This window comes from Melanostigma gelatinosum (assembly GCF_949748355.1).
Source record: "Melanostigma gelatinosum genome assembly, chromosome: 1".
Lineage (NCBI taxonomy): Eukaryota > Metazoa > Chordata > Actinopteri > Perciformes > Zoarcidae > Melanostigma > Melanostigma gelatinosum.
The window spans coordinates 680,732-698,548 of record NC_136634.1 but is presented as its reverse complement, the minus strand read 5'-3'; the positions used below and the strand labels follow the sequence as shown (position 1 = coordinate 698,548).

The window sequence follows — 17,817 nt, the reverse complement described above, 5'->3', positions numbered from 1 at the left end:
GTTCCAGAGGGTGGGGGCTGCCACACTGAAAGCTCTGTCCCCGAAGGTTCGCAGTTTGGTGCGGGTGGTGGCAAGCAGGCCAGAGTCTGAAGACCGCAGGTTCCGGGGAGGGGCATGTGGGCGGAGGAGGTCCGATAGGTACTGGGGGGCATGGGCATGGAGGGACTTGTAGGTGAGGAGGAGGATCTTGTATGAGATGCGGGACTTGACCGGGAGCCAGTGGAGGTTGATGAGGGTGGGGGTGATGTGCTGCCAGGGCTTTGTGTGTGTGAGAACCCTGGCGGCAGAGTTTTGTACATACTGGAGCCTGTCCAGGGTTTTGTTGAGGAGGGCGTGATGGTCAGATACAGCCAGGTCCAGATGCTGTAGGTCGGGGGGTGGTGGGCCGGTAGAGCACACCAGGTCCAGTGTGTGGCCTTTGTTGTGGGTGGGACCCTTGACATGCTGCTTGATGCTGAAACAGTCCAGGAGTGACAGGAATTCAGTAGCAAACTTGCAGTTGCTGGAGTCCACATGAATGTTGAAATCGCCAAGCAGGAAAATTGATGGAGACATGGAGAAGAGAGAGGTGAGCAACTCAGAAAGCTCAGACAGGAAGGTAGTTACTGTACTTTACTGTGTTTCTTCACTGTACTTTACTGTGTTTATTTACTGTACTTCATTGTGTTTCATCACTGTACTTTACTGTGTTTCTTTACTGTACTTTACTGTGTTTGTTCTCTGTACTTTATTGTGTTTATTTACTGTACTTTATTGTGTTTCTTTACTGTGTTTCTTGACTGTACTTTATTGTGTTTCTTCACTGTACTTTACTGTGTTTCGTTTCTGTACTTTACTGTGTTTCTTTTCTGTACTTTACTGTGTTTCTTTACTGTACTTTACTGTGTTTATTTACTGTACTTTATTGTGTTTCTTCACTGTACTTTATTGTGTTTATTTACTGTACTATATTGTGTTGATTTACTTTACTTTATTGTGTTCATTTACTGTGTTTATTCACTGTACTTTACTGTGTTTCGTCACTGTACTTTACTGTGTTTCTTCACTGTACTTTATTGTCTTTCTTCACTGTACTTTACTGTGTTTCTTTACTGTACTTCACTGTGTTTCTTCACTACTTTACTGTGTTTACTTACTGTACTTTACTGTGTTTCTTCACTGTACTTTACTGTGTTTATTTACTGTACTTCATTGTGTTTCGTCACTGTACTTTACTGTGTTTCTTTACTGTACTTTACTGTGTTTCTTCACTACTTTACTGTGTTTATTTACTGTACTTCATTGTGTTTCATGACTGTACTTTACTGTGTTTCTTTACTGTACTTTACTGTGTTTGTTCTCTGTACTTTATTGTGTTTATTTACTGTACTTTATTGTGTTTCTTTACTGTGTTTCTTGACTGTACTTTACTGTGTTTCTTCACTGTACTTTCCTGTGTTTATTTACTGTATTTTACTGTGTTTCTTCACTGTACTTTACTGTGTTTCTTTACTGTACTTTACTGTGTTTCTTCACTACTTTACTGTGTTTACATACTGTAATTTACTGTGTTTCTTCACTACTTTACTGTGTTTATTTACTGTACTTCATTGTGTTTCATCACTGTACTTTACTGTGTTTCTTTACTGTACTTTACTGTGTTTGTTCTCTGTACTTTATTGTGTTTATTTACTGTACTTTATTGTGTTTCTTTACTGTGTTTCTTGACTGTACTTTACTGTGTTTCTTCACTGTACTTTCCTGTGTTTATTTACTGTACTTTACTGTGTTTCTTCACTGTACTTTATTGTGTTTCTTCACTGTACTTTATTGTGTTTCTTCACTGTACTTTACTGTGTTTCTTTACTGTACTTTACTGTGTTTCTTTACTGTACTTTACTGTGTTTCTTTACTGTACTTTACTGTGTTTGTTCTCTGTACTTTATTGTGTTTCTTTACTGTGTTTCTTGACTGTACTTTACTGTGTTTCTTGACTGTCCTTTGCTGTGTTTCTTTACTGTACTTTGCTGTGTTTCTTTACTGTACTTCGCTGTGTTTCTTCACTGTACTTTACTGTGGGTATTTACTGTACTTTGTTGTGTTTCTTTACTGTACTTTACGGTTTCTTCACTGTACTTTATTGTGTTTATTTACTTTACTTTACTAAAGTAAAAAAAAACAACAGAAAACCAGAAGGAGGTCCTGAAGGAGGGCCTGAAGGAGGACCAGGAGGAGGGCCTGAAGGAGGACCTGAAGGAGGGCCTGAAGGAGGACCAGGAGGAGGGCCTGAAGGAGGACCAGGAGGAGGTCCTGAAGGAGGGCCTGAAGGAGGACCTGAAGGAGGACCAGGAGGAGGGCCTGAAGGAGGACCTGAAGGAGGGCCTGAAGGAGGACCAGGAGGAGGGCCTGAAGGAGGACCTGAAGGAGGGCCTGAAGGAGGACCTGAAGGAGGACCTGAAGGAGGGCCTGAAGGAGGGCCTGAAGGAGGGCCTGAAGGAGGACCTGAAGGAGGGCCTGAAGGAGGACCTGAAGGAGGGCCTGAAGGAGGACCAGGAGGTGTGAGGATTCATGTCTAACTGCTGTATTTCCCTCAGTCGTGTCCTCCTGAGTCCCGCCCACTGCTGCCTCATCTCCTGTGATCATCTCCAGCTGCTCCGGTCACTCTCATCCAGTGGTCCGTCCGTTTCTTCACTCTGTGAGATTCCTTCACCGACGATCCGACTTTGTGTTCAACTTACCTGCCGTCCAGTGTCGAGCCTCGGGGGGTTTCACCTGCACGGAGAAGCCTTCCGGTTGGTTCCTCGGAGATCAACTGTGAAGGCTTGTCCCGTGTCGAGCGGGTTCCACACAGTTGGTCCGGCCTTCCTGCCAGACACTTTCCGGCTCGGACCCGTGTGGAGCGCGAGGACGCGCCTCCGTAGTGACTTCATCTCTTTCCTGTCTTTTCCTCTGCCTGAGAGAAATAAAGAATCTTGGTTTTTGAAATAGAACTCTGCTGTCCTGAGTCTGCATTTGGGTCCATGAACACACCACATCATAACAGGAGGACCAGGAGGAGGACCAGGAGGAGGACCAGGAGGAGGACCAGGAGGTCCTCCTCTGCGTGCGTGCGCACACACACACACACAAACACACTGTTCACTTTATGTTAATGAGCTGAGCTTGTTTTGTTCCTCAGTGTTTGGATTAAAGCTTGTGATGTCACCGTGTGTGTGTGTGTGTGTGTGTGTGTGTGTGTGTGTGTGTGTGGGGACAGAAGTCTTCCTCTCTTCAGTCGACCGGCTGCTCCTCTGAGCTCAGCAAGTGAGTTTTGATCTTTTACACTTTTCACTGAATCTGAGTTAATTTATGAAGATATATATACATAAATATATATATATGTATATATATATATATATATATATATATAGTATATATATATATATATACTATATATATATATATATATATAGCATATATATATATACTATATATATATGCTATATATATATATATTTATATATATATATAGCATATATATATAGTATATATATATATATATATATACATATATATATATATATACTATATATATACTATATATATATGCTATATATATATATATTTATATATATATATAGCATATATATATAGTATATATATATATATATATATATATATATATATACATATATATATATATATATATATACTATATATATACTATATATATATGCTATATATATATATACATATATATATATATATATATAGTATATATATATATGTATATATATATGTACTATATATATATATACATATATATATGCTATATATATATGTATATATATATACATATATATATATACATATATATATAGTATATATATATGTATATATATATATGTATATATATATATAGCATATATATATAGTATATATATAGTATATATATATATATATATATATATGTATATATATATGTACTATATATAGCATATATATTTTTTTTTTTCAGATGTTTCATATATGTATATATATATATATGACTGATTAAGTTGATCAGCTGAGATTTAATCTGCTACTTTTTAAGTTTAATCATTCGAGTCACTTCTTTAAGCTGAAATGCTTCTTTCTTGAATATGATTTATATTTAACTCTTGACCTGTAATCAATAAACATATCTGTGTGTGTGTGTGTGTGTGTGTATATTTATTCAGATTATGCATGATTTCACTGTTTATTTTAGGAATTGTTACCGTTTGTCTCTTAATTTAAGACAAACAAGAGAGTTTGTTATATTTCATCGTATATTATGTAATATTTAGTGTTTTTGTCACTTCTGTCATTTTCCACTTGGTCCAAAAAGGGAAATCCTTTCTAGAAGATGTGCAGATGTTTCATAAGCTTCATGTTGTTGTTGTTGTTGTTGTTGTTGTTGTTGTTGTTGTTGTTGTTGCAGTCAGCTGGAGTAGTTTGTGCATTTCTAGCTTTATCTTTTGATCCAAAATTCTACAAAAAGTCGTTCTTCCAGCAGAAAAACATTTTGGAGAAACGAGATTAAAAATCCGTGAATTATCTCCTCTTCATCGTTTCCTCAGAAACACACTCGTCTTTGTTTCGTCTGAACTTCGGGCTCAGAAAACAAACGTGTTCACATCTTAAATTAATTTCATGTTTGGTTTGAACGTTTCCCTCCGGATGTGAGAGTGAACTCTGAGATTCAGGAGGAACTTCCTCTAAATGTTGCTGCTAGTTTTGAACCAAAGGGAGCATCCCTCTCCTTTACTTCATGCTAAGATTCATTGTTTTCTTATGCAAATACGTTTTTATTGAGGGGGGGGGGGGTCTGCGCTGGGCCTTAGAGAAATGAAACCAGGCTAGAGGAGGCTTTGTTTTGGGCCAATGAATCAGTATTCTTTTGAGGGGAAATCTAAAGGGCTCTTTCAGGCTGCTGCTTGCCCCCCCCCCCCTCTTCTTCACTGGTGGAGGACAGACTGGAGGCCTGCTGAGAGCCGGTTCTCTCTTCATAAAAGGCCGCAGGAGGAGTGAGAGGAGCAGGATTTGCTCTGCCAGCTGACATGTGAAAGAGGACCGTTGCTTTAATGGAGGCCTGAAAGAGGAGGCTGTCATTTTCTCAACACAATAACAGAGAGGGAAAGAGGTGCTTTGTGGGTAATTGACTCGCTCCTTTTTTTCAAATTGGAGCCGAGAGCCCCACACTACATTTCCTCCTCTGAGCTGATGGATGTTTGTTCGAAGGAAACTCTTTAAATCGCGACAAGAGAAATAAAATCCAGAAATGTGCAGAAGAACAACATAATAATAGAGTGTGGTGACAACAGGAACAATATCCGAATACATTAGCCTACTTTTATAATCCTGATGCCGCTCTGACTACAATAGTCAGATTATTAGGTTTAAGCGTTCTGAGGTTTGGGCTGTAACGGGAGAAGATTTGGACTAAACCTGGACCATCTGGCCCCAGAAGGCCAAACCGGCTCGTATCACGCTACAAACATCAAGATTACGACCGCCGCAAAACAAGATAAAAAAATACATAGATATTGGATAGATAGAAATGCAAACAAGTTTCTACAGATTTAGAAAAGCTTTTCTGTTCAGATCAAAGTGTTGAAAGAGGTGCAGCTGAAAATCCCCCCCCCTCCACCCACATAAGACCAAGACCCCCAGAGAGAAAGAGGCACAGATCTTTTATACTTCAGAGGCTCTTTGTCGACCTTTTCCATCTTCTTGTGGTTGTTTTCTAGATTTTGGCATCTCTTTGTGGTCGTTTTTACATCTCGTTGAAGTCTCTTTGTAGTTGTTTTACATCTCTTTGAAGTGTCGTTGTAGTCGTTTTACATCTCTTTGTAGTTGTTTTACATCTCTTTGAAGTGTCTTTGTAGTCGTTTTACATCTCGTTGTAGTTGTTTTACATCTCTTTGAAGTCTCTTTGTAGTTGTTTTACATCTCTTTGAAGTCTCTTTGTAGTTGTTTTACATCTCTTTGTAGTTGTTTTACATCTCTTTGAAGTCTCTTTGTAGTTGTTTTACATCTCGTTGTAGTTGTTTTACATCTCTTTGAAGTCTCTTTGTAGTCGTTTTACATCTCTTTGTAGTCGTTTTACATCTCGTTGTAGTTGTTTTACATCTCTTTGAAGTCTCCTTGTAGTTGTTTTACATCTCTTTGTAGTTGTTTTACATCTCTTTGAAGTCTCTTTGTAGTCGTTTTACATCTCTTTGTAGTTGTTTTACATCTCTTTGAAGTGTCTTTGTAGTCGTTTTACATCTCGTTGTAGTTGTTTTACATCTCTTTGAAGTCTCTTTGTAGTTGTTTTACATCTCTTTGTAGTTGTTTTACATCTCTTTGAAGTCTCTTTGTAGTTGTTTTACATCTCTTTGAAGTGTCTTTGTAGTCGTTTTACATCTCGTTGTAGTTGTTTTACATCTCTTTGAAGTCTCTTTGTAGTTGTTTTACATCTCTTTGTAGTTGTTTTACATCTCTTTGAAGTCTCTTTGTAGTCGTTTTACATCTCGTTGTAGTTGTTTTACATCTCTTTGAAGTCTCTTTGTAGTTGTTTTACATCTCTTTGTAGTTGTTTTACATCTCTTTGAAGTCTCTTTGTAGTCGTTTTACATCTCTTTGTAGTCATTTTACATCTCTTTGTAGTTGTTTTACATGTCTTTGAAGTCTCTTTGTAGTCGTTTTACATCTCTTCGTAGTCATTTTACATCTCTTTGTAGTTGTTTTACATCTCTTTAAAGTCTCTTTGTAGTCGCTTTACATCTCTTTGAAGTCTCTTTGTAGTCGTTTTACATCTCTTTGTAGTCTCTTTGTAGTCGTTTTACATGTCTTTGAAGTCACTTTGTAGTTGTCTTACATCTATTTGAAGTCTCTTTGTAGTCGTTTTACATCTATTTGTAGTCATTTTAAATCTCTTTGTAGTCATTTTAGATCTATTTGAAGTCTCTTTGTAGTCGTTTTACATCTCTTTGAAGTCTGTTTGTAGTTGTTTTAGATCTCTTTGAAGTCTGTTTGTAGTCGTTTTACATATCTTTGAAGTCTCTTCATAGTCGTTTTACGTCTCTATGAAGTCTCTTTGTCGCCGTTTTACGTCTCTTTGAAGTCTCTTTGTCGTCGTTTTACGTCTCTTTGAAGTCTCTTTGTAGTTGTTTTACATCTCTTTGAAGTCTCTTCGTAGTCGCTTTACATCTCTTTGAAGTCTCTTTGAAGTCTATTTACATCTGTTTGAAGTCTCTTCGTAGTCTTTTTACGTCTCTTTGAAGTCTCTTCGTAGTCGTTTTTAAATCTCTTTGTAGTCGTTTTATGTCTCTTTGAAGTCTCTTTGTAGTCGCTTTACATCTCTTTGAAGTCTCTTTGTAGTAGTTTTACGTCTCTTTGAAGTCTCTTTGTAGTCGCTTTACATCTCTTTGAAGTCTCTTTGTAGTTGTTTTACATCTCTTTGAAGTCTGTTTGTAGTCGTTTTACATATCTTTGAAGTCTCTTCATAGTCGTTTTACATCTCTATGAAGTCTCTTTGTAGTCGTTTTACGTCTCTATGAAGTCTCTTTGTCGTCGTTTTACGTCTCTTTGAAGTCTCTTTGTCGTCGTTTTACGTCTCTTTGAAGTCTCTTTGTAGTTGTTTTACATCTCTTTGAAGTCTCTTCGTAGTCGCTTTACATCTCTTTGAAGTCTCTTTGAAGTCTATTTACATCTGTTTGAAGTCTCTTCGTAGTCTTTTTACGTCTCTTTGAAGTCTCTTCGTAGTCGTTTTTTAAATCTCTTTGTAGTCGTTTTACGTCTCTTTGAAGTCTCTTTGTAGTCATTTTACATCTCTTTAAAGTCTCTTTGTAGTCATTTTACATCTCTTTGAAGTCTCTTTGTAGTCGCTTTACATCTCTTTGAAGTCTCTTTGTAGTCGTTTTACATGTCTTTGAAGTCACTTTGTAGTTGTCTTACATCTATTTGAAGTCTCTTTGTAGTCGTTTTACATCTATTTGTAGTCATTTTAAATCTCTTTGTAGTCGTTTTAGATCTATTTGAAGTCTCTTTGTAGTCGTTTTACATCTCTTTGAACTCTGTTTGTAGTTGTTTTACATCTCTTTGAAGTCTGTTTGTAGTCGTTTTACATATCTTTGAAGTCTCTTCATAGTCGTTTTACGTCTCTATGAAGTCTCTTTGTAGTCGTTTTACGTCTCTATGAAGTCTCTTTGTCGTCGTTTTACGTCTCTTTGAAGTCTCTTTGTCGTCGTTTTACGTCTCTTTGAAGTCTCTTTGTAGTTGTTTTACATCTCTTTGAAGTCTCTTCGTAGTCGCTTTACATCTCTTTGAAGTCTCTTTGAAGTCTATTTACATCTGTTTGAAGTCTCTTCGTAGTCTTTTTACGTCTCTTTGAAGTCTCTTCGTAGTCGTTTTTAAATCTCTTTGTAGTCGTTTTACGTCTCTTTGAAGTCTCTTTGTAGTCGCTTTACATCTCTTTGAAGTCTCTTTACATCTCTTTGTAGTCGTTTTACATCTATTTGTAGTCATTTTAAATCTCTTTGTAGTCGTTTTAGATCTATTTGAAGTCTCTTTGTAGTCTTTTTACGTCTCTTTGAAGTCTCTTCGTAGTCGTTTTTAAATCTCTTTGTAGTCGTTTTACGTCTCTTTGAAGTCTCTTTGTAGTCGTTTTACATCTCTTTGAAGTCTCTTTGTAGTTGTGTTGTTTATATGATAGAAAGAAAACGTCAGTAATAATATGTTCATAATGATGCTAAGTAGTAGTGAAAGCTTAATATTGCCTTTGATGTGGGTAGTTAACTCCCCCTTGATGCTGTTGGTTGAACGTTACATCATAGCTGCAGTGTGTTTACATCTTGCTGGTTGTGTTTTAATCCTGTTTCATGATTATCTCTTCATGTTCATGTTTGTATCTCTGCAGAATGCGACGTTTGTTGACAGTGACGCTGCTGCTGCTCGTGGCTCTGACGCTCCCCACCGAGGCCACCAGAAGAGCCAAGAACCACAAAGGTCAGATACTTAAATAACAGTGAACTCATTTCTATCTTCTTCTGACCAGGATCAGTTCCCTGTGAAACAGAACCCTTCAATCTGATATCATTTGAAAGACCCGCCAAGATTATGTCATTCTTATTTTAGACTCAATATATAAGCAGACTTAAGCGTCTACGTGAGGCGGCACTATGACACGGTACGGCTTTGAACTAAATGCTAACATGCTGATGTTCAACAGTACAAATACACAATCAGAAATGACTTGCTGTACTTACTCTGATGTCGCTTTACTCCAATGCAGCCTGAGATATTATAGGATAGTACGTTATTACTATAACTGATGAATAGATGTGTACTAAACATTTTCATGTTGGTTTAAGTGGAACTATAAAGCTAATACAGATAATTCGGTAACAACACGTCACATTCTATAATGTTTTATCTGTAAAGTTTAGCTGTCAGAATGTACTGGAAGTAAAGTAAAAGTACCGTAAAGTACAGCAGTAAATGTACTTAGTTACTTTCCACCACTGAATTTACTTCATGTCATGAATTAAGAAATGTTTGAGTGTTCATTCACAAACTAAATCTGGAGGTTCGACGTGTTGCAGCAGTTCATTTTGAGATGACAGGTTGTAATTTTCTTCAACCTGTCCGTCTGCGTCTGATTGAATTTCACGTTTCCCAGAATGCATTTCATGACAGCAGGAATGTAAATGTACAGTTTGTGTCCTGTTGAGTGACAATGAGCATGAACCTGATGAACACGTGTTAACTTCTGTCCTCAAAGTCAAGACGCATTCAGGCCTCATCTGGTTTCACCGGTTTGTTTCGTCCTCACACTCGAGATCACGTTTCGATCTGAACACAGACTTGTGGAAAACAAACCCCGGACTTTCACCCAGGAGACGGCTGTTTGTGTATCATGTAAACCATTGTTTCACTTTCACTTTCACTTTACATATTTCATATTTTAACCCAAACCACAATCTTTTCCTAAACATAAGCAAGTGTTAATGTTTGAATTCACTACGTTAACCACCTGTTGACTGAGGCCCGAGTTTGAAGCTGTGAGTGATGCAGTGTTAGAAACCTCCGGTTCTTCAAAGCTTCATGTGTTAAAGCTGCATTCTCTCTAGTGTCCACCAGGGGGCGACTCCTCTGGTTGTATAGAAGTCTATAGAAAATGACTCTACTTCTCTCTTGATTTATTACCTCAGTAAACATTGTAAACATGAGTTTATGTCTCAATCTCTAGTTTCAAGTCTTCTTCAATACAGCATGATGTTCATTTAGTACATTATGGTCCATTTAGAGTCACACAGACCATAAAGCAGGGGATGCTTTAGGGCGGGGCTACACAGTGATTGACAGGTCGACACCAGAGACGTATATGTCTCTACGTCACTCCTCCTCAGTCCAGATATGGTCACTTCCTGTTCACTAGTTGCAAAAAAACACAAAGATGGAGACGGACAAAATGCCAAAATCGAGGCTTAGTTTGTAAGCAGAATATTTTATGATTTTGATTTTAAAACGGTGGAGTGAATCTGAAAGTGTTTGTACCTGTTAGAGGTCAGCAGACTGTAGATCAGCTGTTGTGGTTCTTCTGACTGTGACTCCTCCACCAGGTGGGAAACATGAGAAGACTCGGCCGGCTTCAGAATGCTCCGCTGCAGAGACTCAGTACGGGAAATGTGTCCCTGAACACGGAGACTGTGGAGACGGTCTGAGAGAGACCACCTGTAGAGACCAGACCGACAGGATCCACTGCAAGATCCCCTGCAACTGGAAGAAGGAGATCAGTAAGACCTGACACGCACGCACGCACGCACGCACGCACGCACGCACGCACGCACGCACGCACGCACGCACGCACGCACGCACGCACGCACGCACGCACGCACGCACGCACGCACGCACGCACGCACGCACGCACGCACGCACGCACGCACGCACGCACACACGCACACACGCACACACACACACACACACACACACACACACACACACACTTCATAAGGAAAGGAGGTGAATACATTACAAAAACATTGAATCAGATGTATTAATAAAGAACATTTAGAATCAAAGTGCAGTCCACACCAACATCAACACGCATCAATAATAAACATAAACAGGAAGATTGAAACTAACGCTGAGATGATAACAGTCGTACAACATGTAAACTTCACTGTGTTTCATTTTTCTTTTTACAAATGAATCAAAACATCGACAACGAGGAAGATGGGTCGATAATAACGACTAAACTAAAGCGAAATCTGGTCTTTATTCATTTATAAATCAAACTTCTACTGAGCTCACTTACCAGACATTTAACTTGTTGATATTATCTATTTATATTTACCTCAGGCCGACCAATAGAAGGAACCAGGAAGTCGACTCTATCAGCTCATAAAGAATTGATTGATTGGTTTACGTTAACATCAAACTAATTTCTTCCAAATTAAAACCACGGACTGAAAACAAATGAACCAGAACAAAATCAAACAATATTCAACATAAAGGAAACATTTAAAATGATCCGCCAGAGGTTCACGACCCGTTTCATCTCTTTTAAAGTTGCCGGTTTTAATTTGAAGGTCTTCAACATGGATTACGTCTCCTGAATGTCTCCGTGTGGCGTTCCTCCTCCAGGTGACTGTAAGTACAAGTTCGGTCCGTGGGGATCCTGCGACGCCGACACCAAGAGCCGGTCAGGAACCCTGAAGAGAGCGCTGTTCAACGCCGAGTGTCAACCCACCGTCAAGGTGTCCAAACCCTGCTCCCCCAAAGCGAAGAAGACCAGAGGTGAGAGCTGAGAGTCAAAGCAAATGTGTTCAATCATGGATTACTGCTTTCTTTAAGCTTTGAACAATTATGTTGGTCCAACTTAATTTACGACTGTAAAATGAGTTTGATCAACTCTATTAAGTTAAGTCGGACCCAACCCTAGTAAATAAGTTGAGCCAACCCAAATAAATTAGGTTGGACCAACACAACTACTTAATGCTTAACGTAAGCAGTTTAATCATGTTAAAATTCTTTCCATGATTGTATCAAGTTCGTTGAAAGTGTTGTTTCTTTTAGTGTGTCTGCTCCGATATTCAATCAACAAAACAAATTGCATTTTTAGGACAATTTGAAAACAGTTGTGACAGTTTCACTCTGGGATTTAGAACTTCATTTTGAACAGAATCAGAATTTTATCATTCATGTCACTAAATGAAATGTTTACGTCTCTGGTAGAGACCTGTCAATCACTGTGTAGCCCCGCCCCTAGAGCATACATTACATTACAGTCATTTCGCAGACACTCTTATCCAAAGCGACTTACAGTAAGAACTACTCGTCATAAGTGCATCTCCTTTAAACAAGCATCTAAGAGCATAAACCAGAGCAGAAGTACAGAAACAAACTAATATGAATACAGTAAGTGCAACAAACTGCTTTATCCCCTACTTTATGGTCTATTAGAGACCTGTCAATCACAGTAGCCCCGCCCTAAAGCATCCCCTGCTTTATGGTCTGTGTGACTCTAAATGGACCATAATGTACTAAATGAACATCATGCTGTATTGAAGAAGACTTGAAACTAGAGATTGAGACATAAACTCATGTTTACAATGTTTACTGAGGTAATAAATCAAGAGAGAAGTAGAGTCATTTTCTATAGACTTCTATACAACCAGAGGAGTCGCCCCCTGGTGGACACTAGAGAGAATGCAGCTTTAAAATGTGAAGCACTGACTTCAGGTTGACGTCTGGTTTAAAGTAGTTTCCTACGACCTTTACTCTCTCTGTTAACTATCAAACAGTTGTATATATAAGTAGTATAAGTACAGCTGAGGGACTGGTGAGTAAAGGAGATGATTGATGGACTGAACTCTTTGATCCTCGTTCTCTCTTCAGGGCAGAAGAAGTCGAACTGAAGGATGAACAGAAGACGACGGATTTCTTCCTCCTCTTCTCTTCTTCATCAAAACAAAAACGAGACTCCAAAACCTTTGATCCTCTTTTGACTTGTTGTTCTGATTTGATGTCTTTGTGTTTCTTTGGGTTAAAGTGAGGAGAGCTTTCCTCTAGATGATGATGATGATAATGATGATGATGAGATATTAACTGTGTCCTCGTAGCTCGTAGTTAGTCTAACAGCACATGTAGTCCTCAAAGCTTTTTACAGCAGCTAATGTTAAATTAACATCCACCCATTCTGAACCAGTTATAAAATATGTACAAAATTAGAAATGAATCTGTAACGGCAGAATAAAAATCCTCTATCAAATCTATTATTCTGAATTATAGATGATTGATGACATAAGATGAGACTTCTACAAATGAACACAATAAATACTGAACGTTGTTTTGGTGACGAGTCTTTTCTTTGTTCTCCATGAAAGTAAATTTAAGTTTCTTTTTGTGTTTGTTGACTTCCAGATGTTTGCACGTGTCCAAAATCACTGTTTACTGTACTATGACTTTTCATGCTATGCTATGCTATGACTTTTCATGCTATGCTATGCTATACTATGACTTTTCATGCTATGCTATGCTATGCTATGACAGGGAAAAAGCTTCACACGAAACGGTGTCACGTCAGGATTTATTCCGTGTTGTTGATCAGCTGCTCATCAATCAACCTGAACATCAAACTGATCACCTGATCGCAGAGCCAAAGAGACAAACGTCCTCATCGCTCATAAGTTCACGTCTCTGAGCAGCTGACGGACAGAAAACACTGAAAGCACAAACACAAGTCGACATGCGGATCTAGTTCGACTCTCGGTCACCGATGGTCTCACGTTGTGGCAAAATGACGAGAAGAGACGGCGAACTGGAGTTACAACCAGCGGGAACCGTTTCAATGCATATTCGTCAACACCAGCGAGTTTGGCACATCGAAACAGATTCCGATACGTTGCTGTTCACAGATCACTTTTATAGTCAAAATTCACGCCCCTTCAGCTGCGTTCCACCAATCAAACCAGTCCGTTGAATCGAAAAACAAGCACATCTGGTCTCTTCATTGGGGCATGTTCTCATCTCGATGTTCTCATCTCGATGTTCTGGTCAGAGAGATTTATTCGTTGGTCTGGCGCCCTGATCACCTCCTGACAATGTTGTTTATGAACCACAATGTGTTCAGTTCAATTCAAAGTTATGACGAGGATTTTCTTCAACAACTTCTCTGTCCTCACGTCTCCGATGGACATGAAACGCTCTTCAGTCCTCAGAACAGAAGATGAACTGTGGCTTTGGTTCAATGTCGAGTCCGTCCGCTCGGAGATCAGAGAGACCAAATCCTGAGGGGGTCCAGCTCACATGGAGTTCAGATCTCAGAGAGGTGGGGACACAGTGAGGACACAGTGAAGACACAGTGAAGACACAGTGAAGACACAGTGAAGACACAGTGAGGACACAGTGAAGACACAGTGAGGACACAGTGAGGACACAGTGAGGACACAGTGAGGACACAGTGAAGACACAGTGAGGACACAGTGAAGACACAGTGAAGACACAGTGAGGACACAGTGAGGACACAGTGAAGACACAGTGAGGACACAGTGAAGACACAGTGAGGACACAGTGAAGACACAGTGAAGACACAGTGAGGACACAGTGAGGACACAGTGAAGACACAGTGAGGACACAGTGAGGACACAGTGAGGACACAGTGAAGACACAGTGAGGACACAGTGAGGACAGTTCAGACGTCTGTCTCCATCATCTTCTGAGATCAAAGGGAGGAGAGGACACCTGCTGATGAAAACACCAAATTTTTTCGAAATAAAAGCTTATAAATAACCATATGAGGACTTTTATTGTGACAATTTGAACAGAAATCAAATGCGCTTACAGCGGCTCCTTTGACCAGGAAATATATATTCGATCACAAAAGTCTCATTGAAAAAGACAAGAAAATATCTGGTTCTTTGAAGGACAGAAGTCTACTACGACTCCCAAGGTGCATTGCAGCAATAATCATCCAATCACAGAGCTCAAAAAAAAAAGAGAAAAGTTCAAATCATTTACTTTTGAATTTTGGTCAGTTTTGATTTCAGTTGATTCGACAAAGTGACAATAACTTCACGACTTCTTCAGCTGAGGCTCATGGGCTACAGGATCCGTAGTTGACGATCATGCAGGAGATCGTGAGGAAGAAAGCGCTTCAGGACCACAGGTGGTTAAACAGATCCTCAGCATCGTGTCATGTGACCAGTGGACACGAAGTCTCACCGCAGCTTCCTGCTCCGGCAGCGCAGGAGGCTGCAGAAGGTCTTCCTGAAGGTGACGTTGCAAAGGGCGTAGCAGCCGGGGTTGATGGCGCTGTTGACGTAGCAGAGCCAGTAGCCGGCGCTCCACAGGACGCCCGGCACGCACACGTGACAGAAGGCCGCCACGACGGCCATGACGTTTGTACGGCATCCAGGTGAGGATGAAGGCCAGCAGGATGCCAGGATGGTCTTGGTGACCCTCCTCTCTCTCGCCATCACTCGACGCCTGTGTCTCTCCTGAGACCTGAAGCTCGGACAGGAGGAGAAGGCCACCGACGCCGTCCTGTGGAGGTCGGCGTTGGACGAGGAGTCGGTGTCGATCTTGTTGTAGTCCTCGTCCCCGGTGGAGGTCCGAGCGTGACGCCGCTGAGGCTCCGAGGCGTCGCCCGCACTTCCGGACACCTTCCGGTTCTTTGGAGTGCCGGACTCCGATTGGTTCAGAGACACGTCTGAGCCCGGGTCGCTGGTCACCAAGCTCCATCGTTTCAAGAGGAAGTGCTTTGACGGACGGATCTGACGCTCTGAGCGGTCCCTGCTCCCACCGGAGCGCGCTCTGTCGGCCGCGGCTGGCGGCGGACAGCCGGCCGTAGAGGCCGACCATGAAGACCGCCGGCAGGTAGAGAAGGAGGAAGAGTTGTGCCCAAAGTGACGGCCGGGCTGGCGTGGAGTCTGAGTGTGACACTCGCCGTCGGGCACGACGCGCTTCCCTCCGAGCGTCTGCCAGCAGAGGATGGCGGCGCCAGAGCACGATAGGCCAGCAGCCAGGCGGCGCCGATCATCAGACCGGCCATGCCGCCCGTCCGCCACGCCGGGTAGCTGAGTGGCCGCGTCATGCAGAAGTACCGGTCCAAGCTGATGATCAGCAGGTTCATGACGGAGAAGGCGCCGCTCACCACGTAGTCCACCACCAGCCACATGTCGCAGGCGGCGGCCCCCAGGGGCCAGCGGCCCCGCAGCAGGGTAGAGCGAGTAACAGGTTCATGGAGAGCAGGCCCACGATCAGGTCGGCCACCGCCAGGCTCAGCAGGAAGTAGTTGTTGACGGGTGCGCAGGCGGCGGTTCACCTTGATGGACAGGATTACCAGAGTGTTTGCCCATCACCGTGACGACGCTGAGGGAGGCGGTCAGCGCGGCACGAGGACCAGCCGAGCCGTGCCGTAGGGACACGCCCCTCCGACCGGAGACCGACAGGAGGCGTTGACGCAGAGGCGGAGCAAAGGGAGGTGGCGTTGAGGTTGGGTTCAGGTGCTCCTCCCATGTTCCCTGAAAAGACACACGTCCAGGTGCATTATGGGGGAAATGACGGTACCGGTGTAGCATCAAAGCACGTTGAAAGCTAACTAGCGGACGGCTGGCTACTTAGCTAGCGTGCTAATTCCACCATGTTTACAGGAAACAATCCGAAGACGCTCGTCACTGATCTGTTGACATTAATGTGATTTCAGACGCTGCGATGTGTGCGGATGAAGCGTCCAATCGTTTTGTAACTTTACTCATTTAGCTAATTCCACCAAGCAGCTCTGGAGATGGACAGTGTTGCGCAGATTGGGTTTCTTTCCCACTTTAGATGTAATTTAAGCTGCTCTTGTTTAAGAGTTTTTAAATATTACCAAACAAAGATGGAATGATTTGATTGACATCGACGGACCTTCGTACAGTTTGTTTCACGTTCTCTTTGAGTTGTGTCACTAATCTTTAGTTATTTATATTTATACAAATATATAAAGAAAAACTCCCTCTTCATTCCAGACATTGAAATATTTTTGGAAGCATTTTTTAACAATAGTTGATATGAAGAACAGTGTTTTCTTCTTGCTCGGCCTCATAGTTATGATTCATAACACAATGTGCTGCTGAGTTGTGTTCAGAGGGACAGTAATAAAAAGCAGGACTGCTGGAGCCTTTAGTTATTTCATAGAGAATACAGAAAACATGACGTCTTTGAACGCCTCGTTTTACAACAGAATATTCACATTACTGAGATATGAGTTGATCATAAATAATCAACACTCAGCACAAATGATCGACTTCTCTTTTAATCTATTCGGAGGAAATATATTAAAACCAAAATCATAATAGAAATATTGATTTATACATAAATCTTAATCTGTGAATCTTCAAGAAGTTTAATAAATCAAATTATTTCAGCAGAGCTGCAACGTTTCATAACTGATGTTTCTCGTCTTATTGTGAAAGGTTTCTGGTTGTGTTTTGGACTGAAAGGTGATAAATGATCGATCTTTCATGTTTATTATTCATGTTTAAACGGCCCTCGAGGGCCTCGAACCCACAACTAAAAGAGCTGATGTTCGTCACAAAATATCACAAAAGATTTTTACATGATGAACTTAGATAACGTGACGACAAGAAACTAGAAAACAGCAGAAAGAGGTTTAATTCAACTACCAGAGACTCTGGACCTGATGGCAGACCTGGTCTTAGACCTGATGGCAGACCTGTCTTAGACCTGATGCAGACCTGGTCTTAGACCTGATGGTAGACCTGATGTCTCCTCAGCTCGGTCAGTCAACAGCAGTTTATATCGTTTCCGAAGAGAGAGAGAGAGAGACACACAGAGCGAGAGAGAGAG

The 17,817-nt window shown here is 41.0% G+C and overlaps 2 protein-coding genes across 2 annotated transcripts; one reads left to right on the top strand and one right to left on the bottom strand.

Annotated features, from left to right (window-relative positions):
- Nucleotides 1–3,257: 3,257 nt before the first annotated feature.
- mdkb (midkine b) lies at nt 3,258–13,219 on the top strand. Its single transcript, XM_079276200.1, has 5 exons — nt 3,258–3,282; nt 8,882–8,970; nt 10,587–10,760; nt 11,611–11,763; nt 12,865–13,219. Exons 2-5 carry the CDS (start codon nt 8,883–8,885, stop codon nt 12,882–12,884), a joined length of 435 nt encoding a protein of 144 aa, XP_079132326.1. The 5' UTR covers nt 3,258–3,282; nt 8,882; the 3' UTR covers nt 12,885–13,219.
- A 1,966-nt stretch (nt 13,220–15,185) lies between these two features.
- chrm4b (cholinergic receptor, muscarinic 4b) lies at nt 15,186–16,444 on the bottom strand (the record flags this gene model as incomplete). Its single annotated transcript, XM_079275295.1, is given in 13 exon segments — nt 15,186–15,368; nt 15,370–15,407; nt 15,410–15,719; nt 15,721–15,849; nt 15,851–15,895; nt 15,897–15,966; nt 15,968–15,981; nt 15,983–16,186; nt 16,188–16,199; nt 16,201–16,269; nt 16,271–16,318; nt 16,320–16,360; nt 16,363–16,444. Coding segments are annotated over 13 exon segments (1,245 nt in total), but the record flags the coding sequence as incomplete, so codon positions are not given.
- Nucleotides 16,445–17,817: the final 1,373 nt, after the last annotated feature.